Here is a 23,231-nt window from a genome sequence, read left to right as displayed (position 1 = left end):
TGACAAAGTATAAAGCCATATACTGTCCTCGAAACAGTTAAAAGATACAGTGTTTAAGAGTTTAAAAAAGTATTTTAGGAACCTTGTATTTCCAAAATTCCTCATTACAGAAAATTCAAATCTTGAGAAAAGTAGAGTTCAATATCCTTGTGCATTAAGCCATATTATGAAAGTATGTAGGTGGGTTTCATCTTTGCTTTAAGAAATCTGTCTCTGCATTGCTAACAATCTTGACGTAACCTATTGATGGAGCCAACAGCCTCCACAATATGCAGTATACACAGTTACAAACAATTTGAAAAGTTATATTACAAAATATACAGTAGTTACTTTTTACATTTTTATAGATAAACATTGCATAGTTTTCAAATATGGAATATATAACACAATCATGAGCCTTTTTCTGTATAACTTACGAAAAATTCTGTACACTCAAATAATTATAAATAAAGTGTAAATATCTTTTGGGAAGAGTAGGGGGGGAAATAATGCCAGAACATGTTGTGCTGTCAAGTGTTAAACAGAAATCTTTGTTGCCATCTGCCTAACACAATGGTACAATATGGCCTGGAGCAAGGACAGAGGAGAGTAAGAACAGAAGAGATTGTAGGGGAAACGTTACAATGAGGAATCATGAAGTAATGATATGTCTGACTATTAATTATTACCCTGATTCTTTTGTGAGAAAGAACTGCTTTCCCACAGATACTATCACTGTGCTTGACGGCTTTATTTCAAGATACAAAGTAAGGTGCACATTGCTCAAGACATCAGCAAAAGTAGATTCAAATGTTTCCTGTTTCAATGGGTGGTCAACGGGTGGTCAATGGAAACTTGAGATATCCGGAATTCTTTCCAAGTTATTTTTCTTATATTTTTCCCAAAGAAACAGAGCACGGGAAATGCATGCTGGGATTTAGAGAAACAGATTGTGAAAGCATCCAGAACTGTGAGAATAAAATGAAGAATTATCGAAGATATCAAAATTCCACTTTAAAAATGAGATGCTGACAAAATTCTGTTTCAACTATGTGAAGGACAAGGAAAATAATTTTTAAAAGAATAGTTTGGCATAACTCTGCTCTCTGCTACTACCAAACCCTAAAAGAGCAGAACTATACCAAAACAAGATGCTTTTGGAAATTCACTCTGATTCTAAGCATTTTGTCACTGGCTCACAATTACAGAAGTAGTTGGAATCTCAGTATGAATGCAATTTGCAAACACATTTTCGGCAACATAGTTTGCCAGTTTAAAAAAGTAAATGAAAACAATTGTCAATTCTAAATGTACATATTTACCTGATAGCCAAATTCAACCTACTGAATTCCACAGCTTTGCAGAAAATAAACAACTATTCAGAAGTAAATGTGTTTTAGCAGCACTGAGTGGCTATGTTAAACTAAGGGTCTTCTCAGCATTTCCATTGCAAATTTAATCTACAGCTCAGCCACATAAACTGGCTTTACATGACACTTGGCCTACACTCAGCCACCTGATTTTATTTTAATGTTAGAGATTAGACTTTGGATATTATCCCACACTTGCTGATATCTAAACTACTGAAGGCCAGCAGAAGTACTCGGTGCAACTTTGAAATGCTCTTTTTCTGACATTGAAATTAAGCCTTTTGTAGCCCATGATTCAAAGCAGCCTCACAAGCATTTACTAAAACATCAGTAATGGTAAGATGCGAGCACAAGCAGCTTCCCACCCAAGTGCTACACTACCTATGGATTGACTACACATGGTAGTGACTACACTACTTAAGGATTTTATTTGGGATTTGGATTGCTACATGCAATTGCCAGTAAAATTCACATTATTTCCAAGAAGGGTTGTTCAGAGCACAAAGCCATGGTGCAGAGTGAACACTCCTTTATATCCAGTAAACATTACCATATATCCTGTGCTAGCCATAATCTGCTCTCCAGGTTCCCTCTTTTGTAGCTCTAAAGCCAGTCTCCACCGCTACTCTGAAAAGTCATTTTGTGGCTCAGCCAAAGGGAGCTACAGTTGCACACATATCTCCTGGTGTCAGCCCAGGCTTGCGTGGCTGTCTCCTCCCCTACGCTGGCCACTTGTCCTCCCTCCTGCACCATTCCTCTGATTGTGAGGTTACCTGATGAACAGGATTGGAGAGGACCGTCTAGAGAGATGAATGGCCACACAACCACATCCTGAATCCATCAAGCATCAAGCCCTTTGGTAGCCACACAGTGGCTCCAAACCCAGTGCTTAACCTTCAGCAGGCGGAGGGATCACAATTACTTTTACGGCCTTTAGCATGAGATAACAAAAGATTATAACTCCTGTCTCTGGTGTTAAAGGAGATGGGGGGGGTCAAAATGGGCATATGCCCACCCTTATGCTGCAGTCAGACTCCCAGAGCTTCTGAAGGAAGTCCCAGCATTTTGTTTTCCTTCACACATAAAATAGACTTCGTCCATACTGGGAAAACTACTGTTTTCTGTTTTGACCGCTGCAAATAGGCCAATAAAAACATTAGGATTCTCTTTGGGGTTGTTTTTTGTTTCCCCCCCCCCCCCCCCCCCCCCCATTTCCAGAGCTTTTAGGTATTATAAACTTCTGCTGAACAAGCCAGTAGGTCAGAAAGGCTGTTCTACAAGTGCATGTTTGTTTGAATTAAGTTTAAATTGATCACCGCTCCTTTCATCCCTTTCTTCATGGGACTCCATCAGGATTTCTTTTGTTTGCTACCAATAGCATTGGATGAAGGTACCACATAGTAGATCCTCTGTAAGCCAATCTGTCATTAGCTTTTCAACTGATCATAGATTTTCTAGGGACTCTGCCAAGCTTGTTTGACTCCATTCCTTGATGAGTGATATATCACTGGCTGCAGGAACCTAACAAAATATTCACTCTGTCCTCAGTGCATTGTCCAAGGTGGTTTTCAAGAGCCTGACTGTCCTATGCTCTACCTCTGCTAATATGGGTTGATCTGTTACTATAAGGCCGTGTTGTTTGTGCCTGTTTTTTCAACACAAGCTGCAGCTGGTGCCCTTCTTCCACCTTCATCAGACATCGCAATTGTGTTTTCATAAACCTCCACAGTTTTTAGTTGCTTGTCTTTGGCACCTTCCTGTTCTGCGTTGACTTTGCAGCACTTGCAGAAGCCGCAGCAGTGTTTCCCACAAAAGGCAAGTGAAGACATAATTATATTGTCCCAGGGCTCTAGGGAGTGCATCCAGATGGGGAGGAAATCCCAGTTTTGGAGCTTCTCAGGCAGTGAATGCGGTCGCCTCGACTGCATAATATTAATCACAACCACAGCCATAAAAAGAGCAAACAGGGGAAGGCAAACACCCAAAAGAACTCCCCAACCTGCCAGTGACAGACCAAATACAAACAAAGGCAAAAGAAAGAAGCAGACGAGAAGATAAAATACAGCAAACCATCTGTACTTGGCTGTTGTGTTTCCCAAGGTCTTGCACATGCGGATTGGCAGCCGGGTAAAAGGTAGCGGGTAAAACAGAATAATCCCAGAGATATTGAAGAAAAAGTGGCACAAGGCAATCTGAAAGCAAAAACATTTGACAGGTTTGTTAGCCAACATGCCTTTAAAAGCTCCTACCTGCATGATGGTTAACTTCCAGTGGCACTAAAACTCCATAGCTCCCCCTTCCCTTGTTCCCCACTGTTTTTCTTGTCTTTGATGCTATTGCATTGCAGGGCCTTTCCTAGCAGGAAGCAAGGACTTGGTACCACCTCACACATCGTGTGCCTAGAAACAGGGGACTGTGTCTGATCACAAGGCAAGCCTGGAGGGGATGGCATATCTCCCCACAGATGGCAGTCTTAAAATACAGCTTTCAACAGCAAGAAATGGAGTCCATCAGAAATAAAGCTCACAAACCAAACAGCTAGTGGGAAACAGTGCTGTTGTCAGCAAGGCGTGAGAACTGTTCATTATTGGGTTCTGCATCCGTAAGTTTCCAATGAAAAGACGAGAAGTGTAAATTAGATATTGCATACAGGCTATTGAGAATTTATTAATGGTACAAACCAGGATTTTACAGAAACTAGCTGAAAGTTTATAGGGTGCCAAGGAGATTCCTGGAATGTGACTTTGTCTGGGTCTTTTACAATAACTTGACTCACATACTTCAAAACTGATTTTTGGAAAATAAGCGTGAAGACACACCTACTTCCTAAAGTTTTCAGAAGTTGCTTAGACAGGATAAGCACACACTGAACAAAACAGTACGTTCCCTGCTCACCTTATCTCATTTTCACTCTATAACTGTTATCAGACTAACGTAAATATGAAAGTACAGGGATTTATTTTTAAAGTACTTTATAAAAACAGCAAGTTATCATGAAATCTGAGCTTGATCAAGATAGTATCTTTTCATGATTGCATCTGTTCTATCATGCCTGAGGACAATAAAACGACTTCTGTAATTTTCTTGAGTTATTGTAGCTAGCAAAAACCATTCATCTTATTCACAAAGGAAACTTCATTATCTTTTCAGTCTTTGATGTAGAGGGCTCATTCAAACGTTATCTGCTGCCTGGAATGTCCTTTACCAGGTGGTAAATGGGAGCTCAAAGCCAGGCTGCCTACTTTTCACGTAGTCTGAGGCGACAAGGAGTTCACTAAAATCCACTCAGATTAGATTTACAATGAGAAAATAGATGCCATCGTGCTCACTGCAACCTGAGGTAGGTAGACAGGTCTCCGTCTTAACGGTTGTACAGCCTTCAGTTAGGTTACAGAAGTCCCTGTACACTGCCTGGACAGAGTTAGGGTCCTGAAGAGGCAACTTACAGACATTAGTAACCCTCACAGGGGACTGCTTAAGAGGGCTGTCACAGATATGGGCACTGAATTCCAAGCTGCAGAGACCCCTCAGGGCTCAAGTGGCCCACACTGTTTCAGTTCTGAATTAATTCAATCAGATCAAGCTCAAGTTACAAAAGCAAGATTTTAGTACATATTGATTGACATTCTGGGAATGTTTAACACAAGCGCTTTTTGCTCTAGCAGTTGAAATGAATGAGCTATCCTTAAAAGCACACACAAAATCAGGCACGACATCCATGGCACATTTGTATCAGAGCCAATTTTGTCAGGCTTTTCTTCAGAAAAGTTGCAACTTCTAAATTAAGTCAAGGAAGCATTGGTTTATACTGACCTGCAATGAATATTTCAATGTACTCCCTGGACTTGCTAAAGCTGCAAGTATAGCTGTTGTGGTTGTGCCAATGTTAGCTCCTAAGGTAAGGGGATAAGAGCGCTCAATGCTTATAACACCAATGCCTAAGAGAAAAGACACAGGATTGAGTGGCTTCAGAATGACGGAGAAAGTAAAACATGTGGATAAGGAACACAGTATTGACAACTTACCAACAAGGGGTGTAATAGCAGATGTGAAAACAGAACTGCTTTGGACAACAAAGGTCATACCAGCTCCTGCGAGCATAGCCAGGTATCCAGCTAGCCAAGTAAATGGAAATGGGAAATCTAAAAAAATAGAGGGAGAACATTGTCTTTAGCATAAAAGAATGCTCTGTGTAACAGTAACACAGCAGTGAAAAGACTATTAAGCATTTAAAATGTAAATATATTGTTTGTATATTGTCTCTTAAATGATGATTTTGGGTCAGAGTCAGTTCTACTACTCTAATTTACCCTGTTTGCTGTACTCCCTTCTTCAGCCTTCCGCCACTGGAAACACTGAGATAGATACTAGACTAGGTAGACATTTGTCCTGACCCAAGGTAGCATTTATGTTGTAATACGATTAGGTACCAGAAATGTTCCCACAGAGGTCAACGCAAAACCTTTTATGTGTCTTGAGCACCTCACTTTTGGCAACCAGGCACCCACTACATGGACCAGATCTTCAGAAAGCTCTGAAGACCATCCTGAGAAAATCAGGTTGCTTGTTCTAAATAGTTTCAAGCAGATCACCTCCTTGTTAACTTGTTAGCTCTTGCAAAGAAAAGCTAATCACACTGATTAGAGAAACTAGGCACAATGGTCCCCTGTAGTCTGCAGATTTCTGGGTGACCCAGGAAGTGAGGACTTATTCAATCAGGAAGACACAGAGGATCACAGAGTAGATCGCAAATGAGCAGTAACCGGCAGTTGATTACTTTCTACCCCTCGTTTTCACTTTGGGCACTGTTCTTTGCCCAGGAGAAGAAAAGACAGCATGGGGACCACTTTGTTGCCTTCTTCATTCCTGTGAACTCTGACTTCAACCTCAACCAGAGGTATGCCGGGTTTGCTTTTCTCTGCTACAGGTTCTAACCTCTCCATTCAAGGGAGGATGAAGAAAAAGCAGGCAAGTGAAAAGAAACCAGCATTTGCACTCAGTGGGTCCAGGATGAAAAAACACCTGGAGAACACAGGGAAAGACAGAAAGCACCACTGTTCAGGGCTGCTTATCCTACTGAAGAGATGGGTAAGCTGTAGAACAGGGCGAGCAAAGGGAATTAGATCATTAATCACCACAAACTTTTTTTCAACTTACTTTAGAAGAAACTTGCAGGCTATGTGCCAGAGTAGGCAATCACAATCTCAGCACTTCAGCACTATCTTTTGAGGATGGGAACATTACATTTCTTACAGCTAATGATTATACATCAAGAAACAGAGCCTGGACTTTGGTCTCTGTTGCTGTTAATCTGCTGCAGTTCTCAAGCAAGCTGTTCGCTAATAGATTTTTAAAAGAAAGAAAATAACGTGCTTGGGATGAAAAATTGGGGGGTGGTGGTGATTTTGCTTTAATACTGTTTTCTTTAAACTATTCTGTAATATCTGCTAGAACAGAAGATATCAATAAACATGCTCAGAGTCCTTTTCATTTCTGAAAACAATCTACAGGAAAAGCAGATAATTACCGGTGTTGATTGTCTTCTTGATAATGCTTGCCACTTGTCCTTTAAGCACAGAGTTTAATAGCTTAACGATTGCCACCAAACAGGAGCACAGAACAAGCAGGGACAAAGCCAGAAGGATGAGGCCAATGGCAAGATCAGGCAGGTCTGCGTCTGCAAAGAGATGCTGGCCTGAAAAAGAAAAGGAAAAATAGTTGGCCTAGCCACAGTTTTTCTTTCCGATCCTAAGCTCAGCTCTAGTTTTCGTATATGCCCCCAAGAAAACAGGACCAAAGCACACACAGTGATTGATGCAAGGACTGAAAACACCCCCTTCTTTGCTCAACAAAAGCCATGTCTGAGGTGGGCAAGAGGGGCTCTTGTATGGATACGCTTATGAAATAGACAGCAGGCAGGAGCTGGGCAGCCATATGTAAGGGAGAGGAATACAATGGCATGAAGAAATTTTGGTGTGCTCTGAGCCAGAGGGTGGGTCGGCTCTTCCCACAGGTGGCTGAACGCCTGAGAAGGGCTCTTGAAAGTCCTGAAGGGCATGCATAGGGATGGAGATATCCAAGAAACCATCCCAGCAAAGTAACTGTAGCTCCAAGTCATCTGAACAGTGAGGGTGACATGATACTGAAGACCTCAATTACTGATATCAGGGAGCATGGAAAGAGATCCATCTGCAGCCAGATACAACAATGCTGCTGGTAACTCCAGCTGCGTAGCTATAACAGAGCACAGGCTGCTTTGACTGCACCTGCAGTAGTGCCTTGTGTCCATACACAGGTGAGTGCCCCTCGATATACCTCTGCAGTGGTCTGTTAACACCATCAGAAAGATATATACACCTGTAAAGATATTACCGAAGGAGAAATAGTTCTACTACTTACATTTACTGATATATTCTGTTTCAGTTATATTTTTCATGGTCCATGTCACGTTTCCTTCAGTCCAGCAAAGGTCAGGAGATGTGCAGTTTTCTGAAGGCGGAATTGTGACATTCTGCAGCGTCTAAAGATTGCCAGATAAAGCAGATAGTTCAGTCACCTACAACCCTTCATTAACAGCTCATGCAAAGTTCTAGGTTTTTATTACAACCAAGTGATCATCAGCTAAAGGCAGATTTGTAAACTGGAGTTTAAGCTGGCACCTCATTAATGACAAGGCAAATTTTTTTGCCTTCTTAAGATAAATGATTGTGCTGTTACGCAAGTCAATCAATACAACATTTAAAGATTAAAATATCCTACAAACCTGCTACATGGTAATAATCGTAGGACCAAGTCATCGGTAGCTAAGAACCTTAACTACTGATGTCAGGGTTTGTGGAATGAGGCTTATGCCTAGCTGCAGCTGGGGGACAGTGGCACTCCTTTTCCAGCCACTGCCACAGCTTTCTTGGGGCAAAGAAAGACCTCTTTGCTGTCATCTTAACTACAGTTATTGGTCTGGTGAGTACTGCACAGGACTGTGATTCAGACTACTACAATAACAGTGCAGCCTGAATAAGCATAAGCTGCGCACGCTGCCTTTCTGTGCTTCAGTTTTCCTTCTGTAGAAATATAAGAGCTGCTACTACTTTCCTTTTTAAAGTTCAAATGCTATCTAAGAGCTAATTACTAGCACCGTGATTAGCATTACTGCGCTGAACATGAATTTCTGTTTTTATTACAATAAAACCTTCCTTATAAGAGCTCCTAGCCCAGACATATTGCATTCTGATGCGAGGTCCGTAACTCCTTGTGCAGATTAAGGAATAGTTTGCTGACTGAACTGTATTTCCCCACAAGAGCAGCTAACAGCCAAATGGACTCTGAACCACAATGCTGAACAGGAGGGAACTTTAAGATACGTTTGAGTGATTGCCTTTTGCAGAAACAGGGAAAGAGAAATCATATTTTCTTGCTGGGCACTGTCTGCAGACACCCGTGTTCGTATTCCCCCTCCAGCTGATGCAGATGGGCAAAGCCTGGAGTGGATCCAGTGCCCCCACCTTTTCAGGAAGCACCTGGTCTCCAGCCTCCGCAAGACATCAGCTTTCACAAACACAACACAACGTTGTTTCTTGCCTTCCTGAAATTTTTTTCAGACATCTGAATTTCAAAGCAGCAGCACTAGATCAAAGCATTTACCCTTATGTCTATCCTTAAGCACATGGGGTCTGCATGTATTTATCCCTGCCAGAGGTCTGTTTAATGCTTTTTGCCAGAAATGAGTTCAAGCCTCTAGGAATGTAAATCATTTAAATGATCTTTCTCTTCCCTCACCAAGTTCAAGTCAAGCTTGTAGGGGTTTTATGTATTTTTGTAATTTGACCAGATGTTTGGACAGTAGTTACACAGCCAAAATACAGACAAACACAGAAAGAATTGTGTATATGGAAATGTAACCCTCAGCCTACGACAACTTTCCGTATAGTTTCTTGTAAGAGTGGGGGTACTGTAGGACTCAGGGGCTCAGACCTCACTGCCACCCAGGCAGCACAGCGAAGGGGCAGCCCACGTGAGGGCTGGCGGCCTGAAAGAGGTACGCTGCCCAAGCACCATGCCTCGCGGAGATGAGATACCCAGCTCCTCAGCAGCGTAACCTGAGCAGTTTCACATTAGCAGGGCTCCTGGTGCTATCTCCCTAGCTAGCATTTCACTGGCCATCCAGACCGTCATTCAATAGGAGCTGGGCTCCTCTAAAAACCCAAGCACTTAATTTTGACCTCCGCTTCATGTCCTTAAGTATCTTCTGCCTCAGGACTTCAGGAATCGCTTTTATATACATACCAACAAGTAGAATAGCCTAATTAGAGATCCAAGGGACATTTAATGCTCTAATTGTTAGTTAGCTGAACAACGCAAACCAACCACTCAGCTCCACAGTTTACCAAAATACTCATTGGTGTCGATCTGGGCAACAGATTACTTCAAGCTGCAGTGCTGCTTGGGTGAAGAACAGTGGGACACAGCCCCACAGAGGCTTTCCCCGAGGGCAGTTTTCCAAAAAGCTGCAAATAACCAGCTGCCACCAGATACCACCCTAACAGACCTAAGACTGAAGTTGGTTAGATTAATAGATAAATGCTTAATAGATAAATGGTTAGATAAATAGATAAATGGTGGGCAAAAAGATATTTTCCTTGGCCTATATTGCAGATTTTTTTCCACTTTCAGGGAGCTGGTAGGAGTAGTGGGGTTTAAAGGCATTTGGATGTGGAAGGAGTAAAAGGCTTGGCTCTCAGCCATCAGTTCTGATAAGCAAGGGCCTGCATGGTAGTGAAAGCAACTAGGTCAAGCTCACCACTGGTGTGACATCCTTGGTTTAAGTGGAGCAAAAACTAAATTAAATCGTTTTCATTGTTTTTCTGCTGCATGAAAAATACTAACTTAAAAATCTGATTTCATAATCCTATGATAAGGAGTGTCAGCTACAAATGAGTAGTATGTTTCCTAAGGAACCTAACAATGAATTTAGCATGATACTCACCACATTGCTTTCAGTTACACACCAAATCTTTACCAGGCTTTTGTTTTTTGCTGATTCATCATTTGTAGCAATTGCATTTATTACTGATTTATCAAGCTTAAAAAAAACCAAAAAGAAAAAAAAAAAAGCGTTATTCTGACTTTCATCACATACTTCTGTTCAGCTCTATTCAAATAGTTCCCTTTGGAAGCTCAGTCACGCAAAGCCTACACAACCATCTCTAATGCTAGAGCTGCTGCCCAACAGGTAGGAAGGGGTTTACTCCCAGAAAAAGGTACAACTCTATGTGCACAAACACTGTGCCTCATTCTCCCCAAATCATCCACCACCTCATCTCACCCTTTCTGTTTAAACAGCTACACTGACACAACTGCCTAAATGTATTTACTGTCATTTTAGGAGCTCTGTGCATCCACCCTGGCCTTCAGCTGTCCCTCTAGGTTTGTGTGAGTTTCCCGTAATTTCAGTGTCGTCTCTTCAGGTCCTGTGCAGATCTTCTGGATGTGCCGGGTTGTCTCAGCTAGTACTATCTGCCAATATCTAGGCAACAGGCTGCCATCCCATCCATCCCATAGGACTGTATGTGTCCTCACCTGCCTTCCCAGTCGTCCTAGACAGACCTACCATTAAGGTGAAATGTGGGGGAAATAGAAAGAGGAAATACAGAGCTGGGGCTTTATGAAATGCGAACAAAAAGAAGAACCTACCTGCTAATAAGCTTTACCCTGAGGACACAGAGAAGTGCGTGGAAGCTCCCCACCACCCCACCACCCCCTTCAGAGCATTTTGGTTAGCTGTGGCTGAACCAAGTAAGCAGCTTCCTTGAGGGGAGAAAGAGCTTACCTCAATGATGAGCTTTGTAAAGGGGTCTGTGATAACTTTTAGTAGCTCAGGGGCATCCTCACCACTTTCAAGCTGAAAGGAGTCAACTATAACACTGGTGAGATGGTAAAGATAGCCAGTAATAACTTCAATGGGCAACAGTGCAAACACAGCAAGCCAGTTAAAGAAATCATGGATTGTGGCCGCAGCAAAGGCCCTATATGGAGAAATTAAAAAACAGAGCTCCTTTTAATTAAACAACATGTGTATAACATCAATTAAATATGAAATCATAGATGTGGATCAGGATCAAGATGTGAAATCAAGATGGGAATCGTTTAATTTCTGGGGTCACAGGACACGACTACTTTGCTATAGAGTGCCAAGTTGTCTCCACACCGCTGAGCGAGTTAAAGAGCCAGCCAGGTGAGTGAAACAAGAGAAACTAGAAAAGGCAAAAGTGATCCTTAACGTGAGGTGGCCAAGAGTACTTGTCTGAAGAAAGAACTAGCTGTACAGCCTGCATTTGTTTTGCCTTTCACCCGTTTTTGGTCCATTTTTAATCCTTAGCCAGGCATCGCCTCTGGGACCTGTTGTCTCTGACTCATGGGGGAAGGTGGCTCTTCACATCCCTCTCACACGTTCTTGCAAATCATTGGTTCCAGCTTCTCCTCCACAGCCTGAGGAGCCACAGCTCTTCCCTCAGGGGCTTTGGCTAAGTGTATTTCATACATCTGCTCTGCCACAAACAACAAGGTGCCAAAGCCTCATACTCCTCCCAGGTTTATTGCCCATCTCCAGTAAGCCATGAGCTCTCTCAGTGATAATGTCAAGTGGCAGTCTAAAAGTTGTCACTGTATATATTTGAAAACCAGAACACTTCATTTCTCTACAGTTACCAGCTCTTGCCTACTGTAGTCTCAAAATATCTCCAACACTGAAGTCTCTTTTAAGGAGAGTAGACCAAACTAGTATTAACTTCTTGTACAGCCCTCACATAATTTAGAGATAATCAAAGGTGATGGTATAGTGGGAACAGTTTAAAATTTATCCCTGTGCAACATCCAGTTAATGGTAGATTCTTACAAAAACACAAACCTTTTAAAGGAACCCAATATGCTTTTCTTCAAGTATATGAAGCCACGTATCTAGACAGCATTATACCTTGGCCATGGCCACGCTTGTGATTTTACTAACTAGATATTCAAGTTTTGGTCAACAGAAAGGTTGAACAGCTGTAGTAGTGATAGGGAATATAGAAGAAAACCTACAAAGCAGGAAGAAAAGCAACTTTTCAGATCTAGTGTTTAAGTACAATACCTTCTAAATTCATTCCTGTCCCCAGCTTGCATGAGTGCCACAATCGTGTTTGTAACTGAGGTGCCAATGTTTGCCCCCATTATGATAGGAATCGCTGATTTAACAGTCAGCACTAGAAAGCAGAAAAGGAATCACTGAATGAAAAAATCAGATCATCAGCAAGCTCTTTTCCTCCAATGAAAAATTAAGATCTACTAACGTCACTGGAACCCCTGACTTCCCTTGATGTGGATTAGGCACTCCAGTCCAGACACGTTTGCTTTAACCAAGCCCCCTGGGAACATGGTACTCCCACGGTCCTGTGATCCCCACTGAAACTGCAGCCCACGGTTATCTCTTTTCACCAGATGTTAGAGGGCCAGAGTAAGATAAAGTCTCTTCTTCCCCAGGCATTTTCTTACTTACTGCAGGATTTTTAAATGATGCCACAGGAACAAACGCAGTTCAGTAACTGGCTAACATGAGAAAAGTATGCAGATCTCCCAAAATTAATGCATTCGGTGCCAAGGCTTCCAATGATTTTTACTGCAGTTGTGCACTTACTATTACTACCACTAGTAGTATTCAATTTTATTTATTTACAACTTCAACACAGGTGGGAATGTTTGTATCCCAGACCAAGATTATGAGTAATCTCTAGGAAGACACTGTAATCAGACTTACACGTGGAGGACACCATGCTGACCACAATGGATGAAGATGTGCTGGAGCTCTGGACCATAACAGTCACCAGAACTCCAATCACCAGTCCCGCGACAGGATTAGACAGCACTGAATCATCTTTAAAAATATCCCCTGCTGCTTTACCTACAAAAAACATATTCTCAGAGTGAGACAACTGCAAGATAAAGTCCATAGCATTTAATTAAAGATCATTCAACCACTTAATTGATACAAATATAGCCATGCTTGCCAGCCAAAAATAGTGCAAGATTATGTAGCCCAGGGATCCAAATTCAGGTCCTGAACTCTCAGCTTCTCAGTTATGAGAAAATATTTCATATTCTCTCATTTCAGTGACTGAACAAGCTCTACTGAACTCTGCAGAGAACCATATAAACCCAGAGCTATCAGAGGAAAGACTGTCAAACAAAAAACCCCCACATGCATAGATATGAATGCTATTACTGCCTTGATACTTTTGGTTACTGCATCAAGGAAAATTGTTTTAGTAATCCTGAATAATTCTGTTCCTGTAGCTTTCTGTGTTGTCAAAAATAAAAAATACCTCCACAGAAGTTCACATATTTCTCTGATAACCACTTCTGAATCCACCAGCAGAATTCAACCCTTGGAGATAGGCAAATGTAAAAAATACATTTCAATAGTTTTCATCTTTGAAGGATTTGGGGGGTATTTCAGTGCTGGATGCTTTATTCAAGAGCACAATTTTCATATTTCACCTTGTTGAAATGTCTTTCATATGGGACAGATTTATGCACAGATATATTCATGTAAACTGTCACTAAAGTAACAGGAACCTACTAAAAACTCGGTGCCAATAATTCCTACATCAACACCTCTTTGGAATTTGAGAAGCAAAGGCCCTTTCAAATACGTGAAGGTCAGTCTTCAACCAGAGCTACTTCCTTCTGAATCTATATCTCAACACATAAATCTATGAAGAATGTTCTTGAAGAGTGATACTTGTAACTTAGTCTCTCAGATGAAATTTACTGCCTCATATCACAGTTTATTCTTGATATCGTAGACATTTTCATACCTCCTACCAGTTGAAAAGCAGAGCTCAGTACATCCAGAGAACACACAAACATGTAGAGTAGTCCAAGTAGCATAACAAACTTCCCTATCCCGTAGAGTACACGAATGATTTTTCCTTTTCTATCCAGTTCTGCAAAACAAATGCATTACGCATAGAAAGACTTGCTTGATATATCTGGTGTTCACTCTGGAACAGTCTACGCACAAGCAGAGGCTACAGACCTAAAGACAGTGGTGTGACCCCAGTGTGTGATTAAACCCAAAAGAATGTTCTTCTTAATCAAATTTTAACTGCAGAAGCAGGTAGTTTGTTTACATAGTTTTACCATGTAAAAGCTTTGGTATATGACAAAAGCCCTATGAAATCTGACACTGACCCTCAATTTTACAGAGTCATCCTCTTAAGTAAAAAAAGACCAATAGCAGCCTGGATATAAAACCAGTTTGGGGTTGTTTTCCACATATCTCCTTGTGTTTCAAGGAGGGCAAGCAGCACAATTTCCAGATTCTTCTTAACTGACTAAATATAATATCTGCATTCACTGTTGGGGAAGGTAAGACTGAGTGTAAAGCCTACATCTGAAAAGTCCTCAAATCTTAAATTCAATTCTGCATCAAATACAATTTCAGAAAGATAACCAAGATAAAGAGAGCAGAAATGATGGAAAAAATAAATGCAGGTAACTTATTTGCTGAGGACTGGCTACCTGACCACTTGACCCCAGTGTCCTGCAGTTCCGGCAGAGCCCATGGGTCGTCTTGTTCCGGCCTTGTCTCATCTATCAAGGCTATTGTGGAAAACGCAGGTTGGATTCCTCCTTTATTTCCAAGTGAAGCCACATTGCCTGATGAAATAGAACATTTTAAAATTATTTAATTACTTTCCATCTTCTCCAAGAAGCCCCCAAATTTATGTCTCTCTGTAACTCACAGGTAAGCACACAATACCTTTGTGATTTTCTCCTTCTTTCCCAGCCATGTTCTGGTTCTGTTTGGAAGAGTCCCCAATATAGTTATTGGTTTCAGGCTTTTCCACCTCAGGCCAGGGAGCCATGATCTGTGCCTAGCAAAGTAGTGCTGATTAAAAAGTGTGTGTAGTCAAAATATTCAACTTACAACAGGGTATGTGAGAAACATGATTGAGTTTAAGAGCAAAAGAGGTGGAAATAAAATGGAAGCAATGTGTCCTCGAACACAGCTTTTTACTAATCTTTACGAATTATTCCTTTAGTTGCAAAATTGATTTCTCAATTATATTTTAAATCACATCGTTGGTTTATTTGTGCATTTACACAATTTAAAAAAAGTATTTCCATCTCGTGCCTGTATTTTTGTTCACTTCTAACTGTCATAAAAGCAAAGATTCCTCTGCTTTCCAAACCTTACGCTTTTTTTCTTTAATTCACTATCTCCTTTCAGCAAAATGTCAGAGGACTCTTTTACTTTCTTCCACCTTCTGGATTTAACAGACTGCCTTTACCAAACTGGGAATTCAATTTACAGAACTGACCAAAGAATTCTTCCCAAAAGCATTGCCTTAGTTTGTGTCATGTACACTAAACACAATCTTCTTGCTGCCTTTACTCGTTCATTCCCATGGAACAATGGAGGGGAACGTGACCTTGGACAAGTGGAGGAAGACCCCAGAGTTCTGAGCTCCAGAATGATGCTTGCTGAACAACTGGACAAGAGCATAATTAGACAGCAGTGGCCACTTACAAGTCTACATTTGCCTGTAACTCACAGCTGATGCTGCAAATGAAGCTGGGTTAGTGGCAGCCAGGTCAGGCTCACCCATCTCACGCAGGCTCTCTGTCTGAACCTCTTCCTTCCCAACCCCTTTTGAGCCCACTTGACATGCATTGTAATATTAAGAAGTGCTAACTTCCAAAATAAGACATCACACGGGCAAATCCTGACAGCACAGGTATAAGCACATGTGACAGATCTAGCCCAGGCACAAGAGGAAGAGGCAGCTATTTCTTGAATCAAAACTTGGAAAGGTCCTCCTTATTTACTTCACCAATATGGGAGGCCAGAGGGAGGGACATGAAAGAGGGGAAAGGTCACCATGGGGAGCTGAGGCAATATGTGATAATATTTCTACCTTTCCAAGCTTGTAATGCTGTTGGTTAGCTCAGCCAGGATGACCAAAAAGTCAGCGGAAAGGATGGGAGATGTGAACTCTACCCAGCAAAGCTTCACCTTCAGGTCTGTCTCTCCCAGCCTCTGTGCCAAATGAGAGGGTCAGTGCTGCAGGCAAAGCTGCCCCACAGCTACCGTGTCTGGCACCTGCATGGCTGAAACATCTGTCGGCGAATTTGCCAGCAATGCTCCTCATAAACAGGGCAGCTGCACCCAGCCTCCAAAAGTCAGTGTCAGAGTTGGCATCATACACCCATAAACAAGGTTCACCTGCATTTAGCAGCCACTCCAAGGGAGTATAATTAATCATTCATTTAATCATCATAATCCTTTATGTAGTTGATGGTGAAAATGTTTTGTCCCTGCCCACATCAATAAGCCATCCATTCTCCGCCTTGAGCTGTGAAGGAAATGTCACAGACAGAATCACTCATGTTTTACTGCAACAGAGGAGGGTATTGTTCTCTGGCACTCCACAAAGAAAAGATTATTTCCCCTTCCATGGTAGCAGGAAAAATTATTCTACAATCCCATTAGCAAAAGCTTTTACACTTTCTTTATCTGTGCTGTAAGATTCAGAGCAGCTCGCAAGATACACAAAGAAAGATCTCAGAACAGATGGAAGAGAATCACTCTTGCTTGTTTCAACAAGGGTTTCCATTTGCTTGGAGCAAATTCCTGTATTTTCACCCATGCCAGAAAAACCTCCAAGCCCCACCCATGCCAGAACACCTCTGTCTTGTTAAACAAGTTTCATTTAGGCATGTTCAGCATTTAAAGAACTCTGGAAAAAATAACTGCCCAGCACAAGTGCTTCTTAAGTGAAATGCAATCGTCAAAATGCGTTGGAAATTCAGATGCGAAATTGCATTGACAAGATATTCCCGCCACGGAGAGACACAGAATATGCTGGACACCACCAGCCCTAGAGATGCCATCAGTACTTTTACAGCTCTTCTGTTACACTTGGTATGGAAATGAAGGATTCAGCCTGCATGATTACTGCATGGAAACTGAGCTGATGCATTCACTGGAGAAACTGGAGATCGAAAACTTCAGCAGACAAACAGCCTCTGTGCCTCCTAAATAAACTGTCCCCATTCAAGAATTCGGCAGGGCATTTTTTCATAATAAGCATCTCCCGTGTTCCTGAGGTGCTCAGGATCCCACAGGTACGTCATGTATTATTATTGTTTTTGCTTTGTGTGATGAAATACCATAGAATGAGAGTTGACCACCTCTGTGGAGGAAGTTTATAATAGGTATGTATATAAAATTATTCATACGAGCCCTAGTCAACCTCTGATGTGGGAAGGTAGATTTGTATACCGGAGGTCTTTACAGTATTTGCCTTGTGCATTTGGGTTCACAGCGGTATTACTAGAATAGCCCATTCTGGGTGATAGGTATCAAGAACTGATAAAAGCAGAACCATTTAGACCCTTGAAGCACTACCAAAGCCGTCAGGTTTCTCCAGATCCTAACTCTTGTTAAGAGGAACAGCTGAGAAGATCGTTTAGAGCCACCTGATACCATCTGCTGGAGTCCTGGCCACAGCTACTTACTGTTAATTAATTGCTGTGCTACAAGGATAATCAACATTCTACAGTTTTCCCTTCAAAGAATTCTTACTTGGCCCAAACACAGACATTAACACCTTGAGAAAATACTCAGAAGAAAACCTGGGTGCTGCGGAGGGGTGACAATGCTAACTGCATTGCTCCCTGGCAGCTCATGCATGCCTTTGGAAAAGCTGATGCCAGGTGCAGGATAAAGGACCAGCACCGCTGACGCAAGATATAAATGACAATGAAAACCCCAACAGTGGTTTACTTTTGAACACCGGAGACATAACTACACTGCAAAGGAACATGTTAGAGAATGGGCAGAGGACAGGCTGGTGACGACACCGCAACAGGGAGCTACATTCAGCTGGACGCACCAGTCCAGGTATCAAAGGCAGGATAGCCACAATTACTGGATGAGATGCCCGGAGTAATGAGCTCTGCCCATCCCTGTGCCAGCCGGGGTGTCTCAGCACCGTGAGTCCAGTTCCTGCCTTAGCTGGCAGAATGCCAGCTGGGATGCCTGCGCCCAGGGCGTAGTCATGGAGCTCACATCCAGATAAGCATTGGCGCTTTGGATATCCACCTGTTTGGAGCTGCGCTGATACGGAGCTATTTTCCTCCTGAAAGTGGCAGGTCAAAATATGCTATGCATATTGCAAAGGTCTGAAAACTAATGCCTGTGCAAACTGTAATCCAGTCCGCTTCAGTGAACCTCGTGGCAAGTTCTCTCACACCATCGTGTGTGCTCCTTTCGTTGTAAGTATAGTCTTTCCTCGCCTTCGGAAAATGCTAACTATGTGTGACATCCTTTCTAACTCCAGAAGAAACTGAAACCTCCTGCTCCTAAGAAGGAGATAGATGGAAATCAATGGCATTCAAATTCTGAAGGAAATGTGAGAGAGAGAAAGTCAAAGCCAAAGTGGGCTCCCATGTTTTTTATATCCGTACTGACTCTCTCACTGCAGCATTTCAAAGAGTTAAAGTCTCTGGGGAGTTACCTGAGCAACGATAGGTGCCATGCAGTTGCCCTATATTGCCTTCCTCGGTGACTCATTGGACTGTAACAGCATTGCCTCTGTTGCAGGGCTAGACTCTCGGTGCTTTTCAGTTTTAAATCAGAAACAGTTGTAAACGTATTTATTTTGCTGGACTTAACACAGAGAATATGAACTACCACTTGTATGTGCCTGGATGGTATTGTTTGTACCTTTCCACCCGTGACAGCTCACTGAAAGGCCACGTTGTGCCTGAAATAAGAACTATGAAGCAGTAAGCCTTAAAGAAATCTCACCTCCAGGGGAACAGACCCAGTCAAACCAAGATGAAATAAAAGTACTGCAGAAAATAGCAGCCTTTTCAAAACCACCTGGTAATAGCTGCAACAAGCACCAACATGACCATACATGTGCCTACAGGTTGCTCAACCAGCTCCAAATCAAGTTTTGGGTTCAGGCAGGCTTTCCCCAGTGTCTCTCTCTCTCCTTCCGCCCCCCCCCCCCCCCCCCCCCCCCCCGCCCCATTCTCTCTCACCTTTTCTATAAAAATACATCACTTCCTTGTCATTCACCACTGCGCTATGATTTTCATGCTAAAAAGGGATTTATCAGCTCATCTGGTATCTGACTGTATGACTTGGTGAATATGAGTATTTATCACACATACTTCATAGGAGTAAATACCAAGCCACATAGCAATCCTTCTTACAGTTTGAAAAAATATTTTTTTCCCCTCAAAATGTATAATCTCCAACACAGAAGCACACTAAGTAGAGACAGGAAAGGAAAGATCCGAAGCCAGCACAAGCTCATTCAGTAGCTTTACATCAGCTGATAATTTTGCCCCAGAACCTGTTTGTTGTCAGCCGGAAAGCCCCAGGTGCAACAGAACAGGCAGCAACTTAAATCAACACCAGCAATGATTCAGCCTTGCTAGGAGCAAGTCTTGTCTTTGCTCTGGAACCAGCTGCTTCCTTGGGGCTTATTGTCAGAATAAGTTAGCAGGCTCAACCAGGATGTAAACTTTCAACTAAAGTAGTATTTAAGGAAAAAACCAGTATGTGAAAGCTAGAGGAAAAAAAAAAAAAAAAAGCATTGTGCTTACTGTTTGTTCCTATGGATCCCTGAGACTTATTGCACACAAGCTTCAAGTTAACACACAGCAAAACTGAAAACATACAAAACTAGTAAATGAGAACTCATTTCTAAGCAAGTGCAGAGAGAAAATGAATCCCAAACATTATTTTTGCATTCACAACCAAGCAAAGCACCAGACACTGCCACTGAGGAGTCAGAACCAGGAAACATCACTGAACTATTTGAAATGCCTGCTAGGTATTTGGATAAAACAATTACTTTTTTAGAATAAAACAACAACAACAAAAAAAATCCCACCAACTAGAAAATAAAACAGATCTACCCCATCCCAAATACAAAATACATAGTAAAGAATCGAGAGAGGAAAAAGTAATGACATTAAAAAGACTTACTGATCTAATGGAAGAGCTGCTAATAAAAGTTACTGGGAAACCAGCTGATTTCTGCCTACTGCCACATTAGTTGAGCTAACTACATTAGACTAATGTATTCCTTTTACCTCTCTGTACCAAACTGAATTAGCATAAGAAAATGTTTCCATCAAGAATAGCCTGACACAGCTGCACTGCAGCACACAGACTTTACACACTACCTGTGCTAACACACTAACTGACAGTATTTCCTTCCAGTGTTTCATTAATCCTATCCTAGATGTTTTCCAGTATCCAATACCACTCATTACTGTGACTTAAAATCTCACTTTTCAATCCAAATAAACAATGAACAATACTTTCTTATGCTGTAGGCAGTTATATTTCTGGTAATAAAATGCTTTTTTTCTTTATCATATTCCATAAAAATAAATCTACTTATTTGCAGACAAAAAGCAGTACAGCTTGTTTCCAGAACTATGTTTCAGGGGTTTTTTTCATTTCCTTAAAATATAAATGCAGCTTAAAGAACACAAGGTGAAAATGCTAACAAGTGGATGACATTTCACACGCCCCTCCATTTCCCCACATTAGCTCTCTGTTGCCATTCCTTGAGCTGCAAAAACAAAGCTTTGGATTTATGAACTAAACAAGTTAAAAAAAAAGAAAAAAAAGAAAAAAAAAGAAAACTTAGTCTTAGTTGGTTCTTACTTACCACTTCTTTATTCCCAGCCAACAGAGAGAACAGATCAACTGGGCAGCCACTGAAACCTGCAATATATATAGACAGGTGTTGAGCAAAGTTTGCTTTCATCACTGCGCACTAACATTCCTATTTTACAGTCCAGAGGCACTGCCTACCTGCAACTTAATGATCACAATCAACCTTTTTTTAGCAGGAGTGGGCAGCAACCGAGACTGATAAAACTATGGGCTATTTCACACTTATCACATTCTAAAAAATGTCCCATCAGCATTTAAGTACGAGTTACTGGTGTGTTTCTGTGAATGCGGGGGAACGGTTTGTTCCAGCCTTAAAAATTGCTGTCCACCTGATCATTCAGTAATCTTTTTTTCCAATAATAATTTTCCAAAAATATTTTGCAATCTCAGAAGTCTGTCAAAGGCTGTGAAGAAGATGTAGTACTGTTATTTGTCTGTTCAGGTGCCTATTAATCTGCCTAAGAACAGAAGTGAAGGAGAATCAGATAAAAAGCAGTGTAAGTAGGAAACACGTAAGAACTTCTTTAAGAACAGAGGATGGAGTTTCATTCTTATCAGTGCTCAGTGTTTACAATTAAGGTGAGCTCATTAGCATTTTGGCTGTGGCTCTCCCTCTAAATGAGATTTAAAGATGTAAAGACACTTTGATAACAGCATTCAGAATGCTAGTGAGGAAGAAGCCTATATGATAAATGGATACGTTATTCAATAAATACAGTATGGTATTTCAGATTAGACAAAGCGGTCACTAGCATTGCTGTCTGTTTAAATGATAAGCTTAACGGGGAGCTGGGAGTGGTGGTACTGAATTAGGCACTGTAGGTTTATTATCTTTGAATTTTTTTCTGTTTTAACTGGCAACTTTCTTACACTGAGAAAACAAGCTGTAAACCAGCCGCCTAATCACCAGATCTGCTTTGTCTGCGTGTACATGGTCATATCTCCCAGCAGCTTAGTGACTTAGTAACTTAGAAAAATAACACTCTTGCTTTTTGCACCTTTCAGCCCTACAGAGACACCCAGCCTTTGGAGCTGTGAGTCAGAACTTACTCTTCTCCTGTGTCGGCATCAGAAACGTTTAGTAAGTAGTGATCGTAAAAGCCTCCGCAGCTCTGTACGCAGCATCACATCATGGCAGTGGAACCACCAAGCACCTCCCCTGGCCGCAGCAGCGCTGCTGGTGGAGACCCCACCGCCCCCCCATCACCCTGGGCATGGCTGATGTTGCAGCCCAAGGAGGAAAGCACCAGCCCTGCCTCACCCGTCCCAGCTCAGTTTGCACAGAGGTGGCTATGGAAAGGAAACTGATTTTTCTTCCATGTGAAGCGGAAAACAGCCCAAAGTGGAAAGACACGGTGGAAAATGGATTCAAGGTCTACCTTGGTGGTTCACAGGCTCAGTTTTCTTAACAGAAGTGTACTTTAACATTGCATCTAAATATAGTTTTTCATTGATACTCTACATGTAAGAAATCAGATGAAGCTTTTAACTGGGAATCCTCGTGTTTCTCTCAGCTGTGGCTTATTCTCTTCTGAGTCACTGTTTGTGAAACCCAGCTTTGACAGTGAGAAGGTATGAGATGTGCACGTTCCAGGTACCCAGTTAGGGCTCAGCCAGAGCATGGTGACGTCTTCCACAGCATTTTTAATCCAACGCTCTTCATTCCATTTGCTAAGCACAATCCTATGTGCTGACCATGTTAATGTTTTAGGAAGGGAACAATCCTAGATCAGACCCATCATATTCTCAAAAAAAAAACTTTAGGAAAGAAAAGCCAGTTGCTCACACGAAGGCAGGCAATCCAAAGTCTGCTCTTAGAAATCCAGGGTAGATGTTCTGCAATCAGTCTGGAAGAGTCTCCATAAGGAGGTAGCCACAAGCAATGAAGGTGGGTGTCATTTGTTCCAGAAGCCTTTGCCTCATTCAGGGTTGGAGAAGAGGCTGAAACTCTTCCCAGGACACCAGGGCAGTTGGAGCGACAGTCCAGAGTGCTTTTCATGCATCTGGCATAGATTCAAAAGATGCTGCTGCTAAGGAAGAATAACCCAGTGCTCTTTCATCCCTCTTCAGGGTTTACTTTGAAGCAGCTGACCTAATTTCAAAAAATATTCTTGGATAGGGAACATCGAATAAAA

At 41.8% G+C, this 23,231-nt stretch overlaps 1 protein-coding gene across 1 annotated transcript; it reads right to left on the bottom strand.

The window, feature by feature from the left end:
* Positions 1–2,551: 2,551 nt before the first annotated feature.
* SLC34A2 (solute carrier family 34 member 2) lies at positions 2,552–21,491 on the bottom strand. Its single transcript, XM_037390673.1, has 14 exons — positions 21,235–21,491; positions 21,089–21,144; positions 15,145–15,259; positions 14,904–15,041; positions 14,198–14,326; positions 13,138–13,281; positions 12,475–12,586; positions 11,176–11,371; positions 10,333–10,428; positions 7,749–7,869; positions 6,877–7,044; positions 5,375–5,491; positions 5,163–5,287; positions 2,552–3,541 (listed from the first exon to the last, which is right to left on the bottom strand). Exons 3-14 carry the CDS (start codon positions 15,248–15,250, stop codon positions 2,972–2,974), a joined length of 2,022 nt encoding a protein of 673 aa, XP_037246570.1. The 5' UTR covers positions 15,251–15,259; positions 21,089–21,144; positions 21,235–21,491; the 3' UTR covers positions 2,552–2,971.
* Between the last annotated feature and the right edge of the window lie 1,740 nt (positions 21,492–23,231).

The sequence above is a fragment of the Falco rusticolus genome, chromosome 1 (assembly GCF_015220075.1).
Source record: "Falco rusticolus isolate bFalRus1 chromosome 1, bFalRus1.pri, whole genome shotgun sequence".
Lineage (NCBI taxonomy): Eukaryota > Metazoa > Chordata > Aves > Falconiformes > Falconidae > Falco > Falco rusticolus.
Note: the sequence above shows the minus strand (reverse complement) of the source record. Positions and strands in the feature narration are given on the sequence as shown.

Bases quoted from the DNA above. Each gene is read 5' to 3' on its own strand.
- SLC34A2 (XM_037390673.1), bottom strand. From the start codon at position 15,250: ATGGCTCCCTGGCCTGAGGTGGAAAAGCCTGAAACCAATAACTATATT. The intron at 15,042-15,144 runs GTATTGTGTGCT...CTATTTCATCAG, and splicing joins AGAAGGAGAAAATCACAAAG to GCAATGTGGCTTCACTTGGA. The intron at 12,587-13,137 runs GTAAGTCTGATT...TCTGCTTTCTAG, and splicing joins CAGCATGGTGTCCTCCACGT to TGCTGACTGTTAAATCAGCG.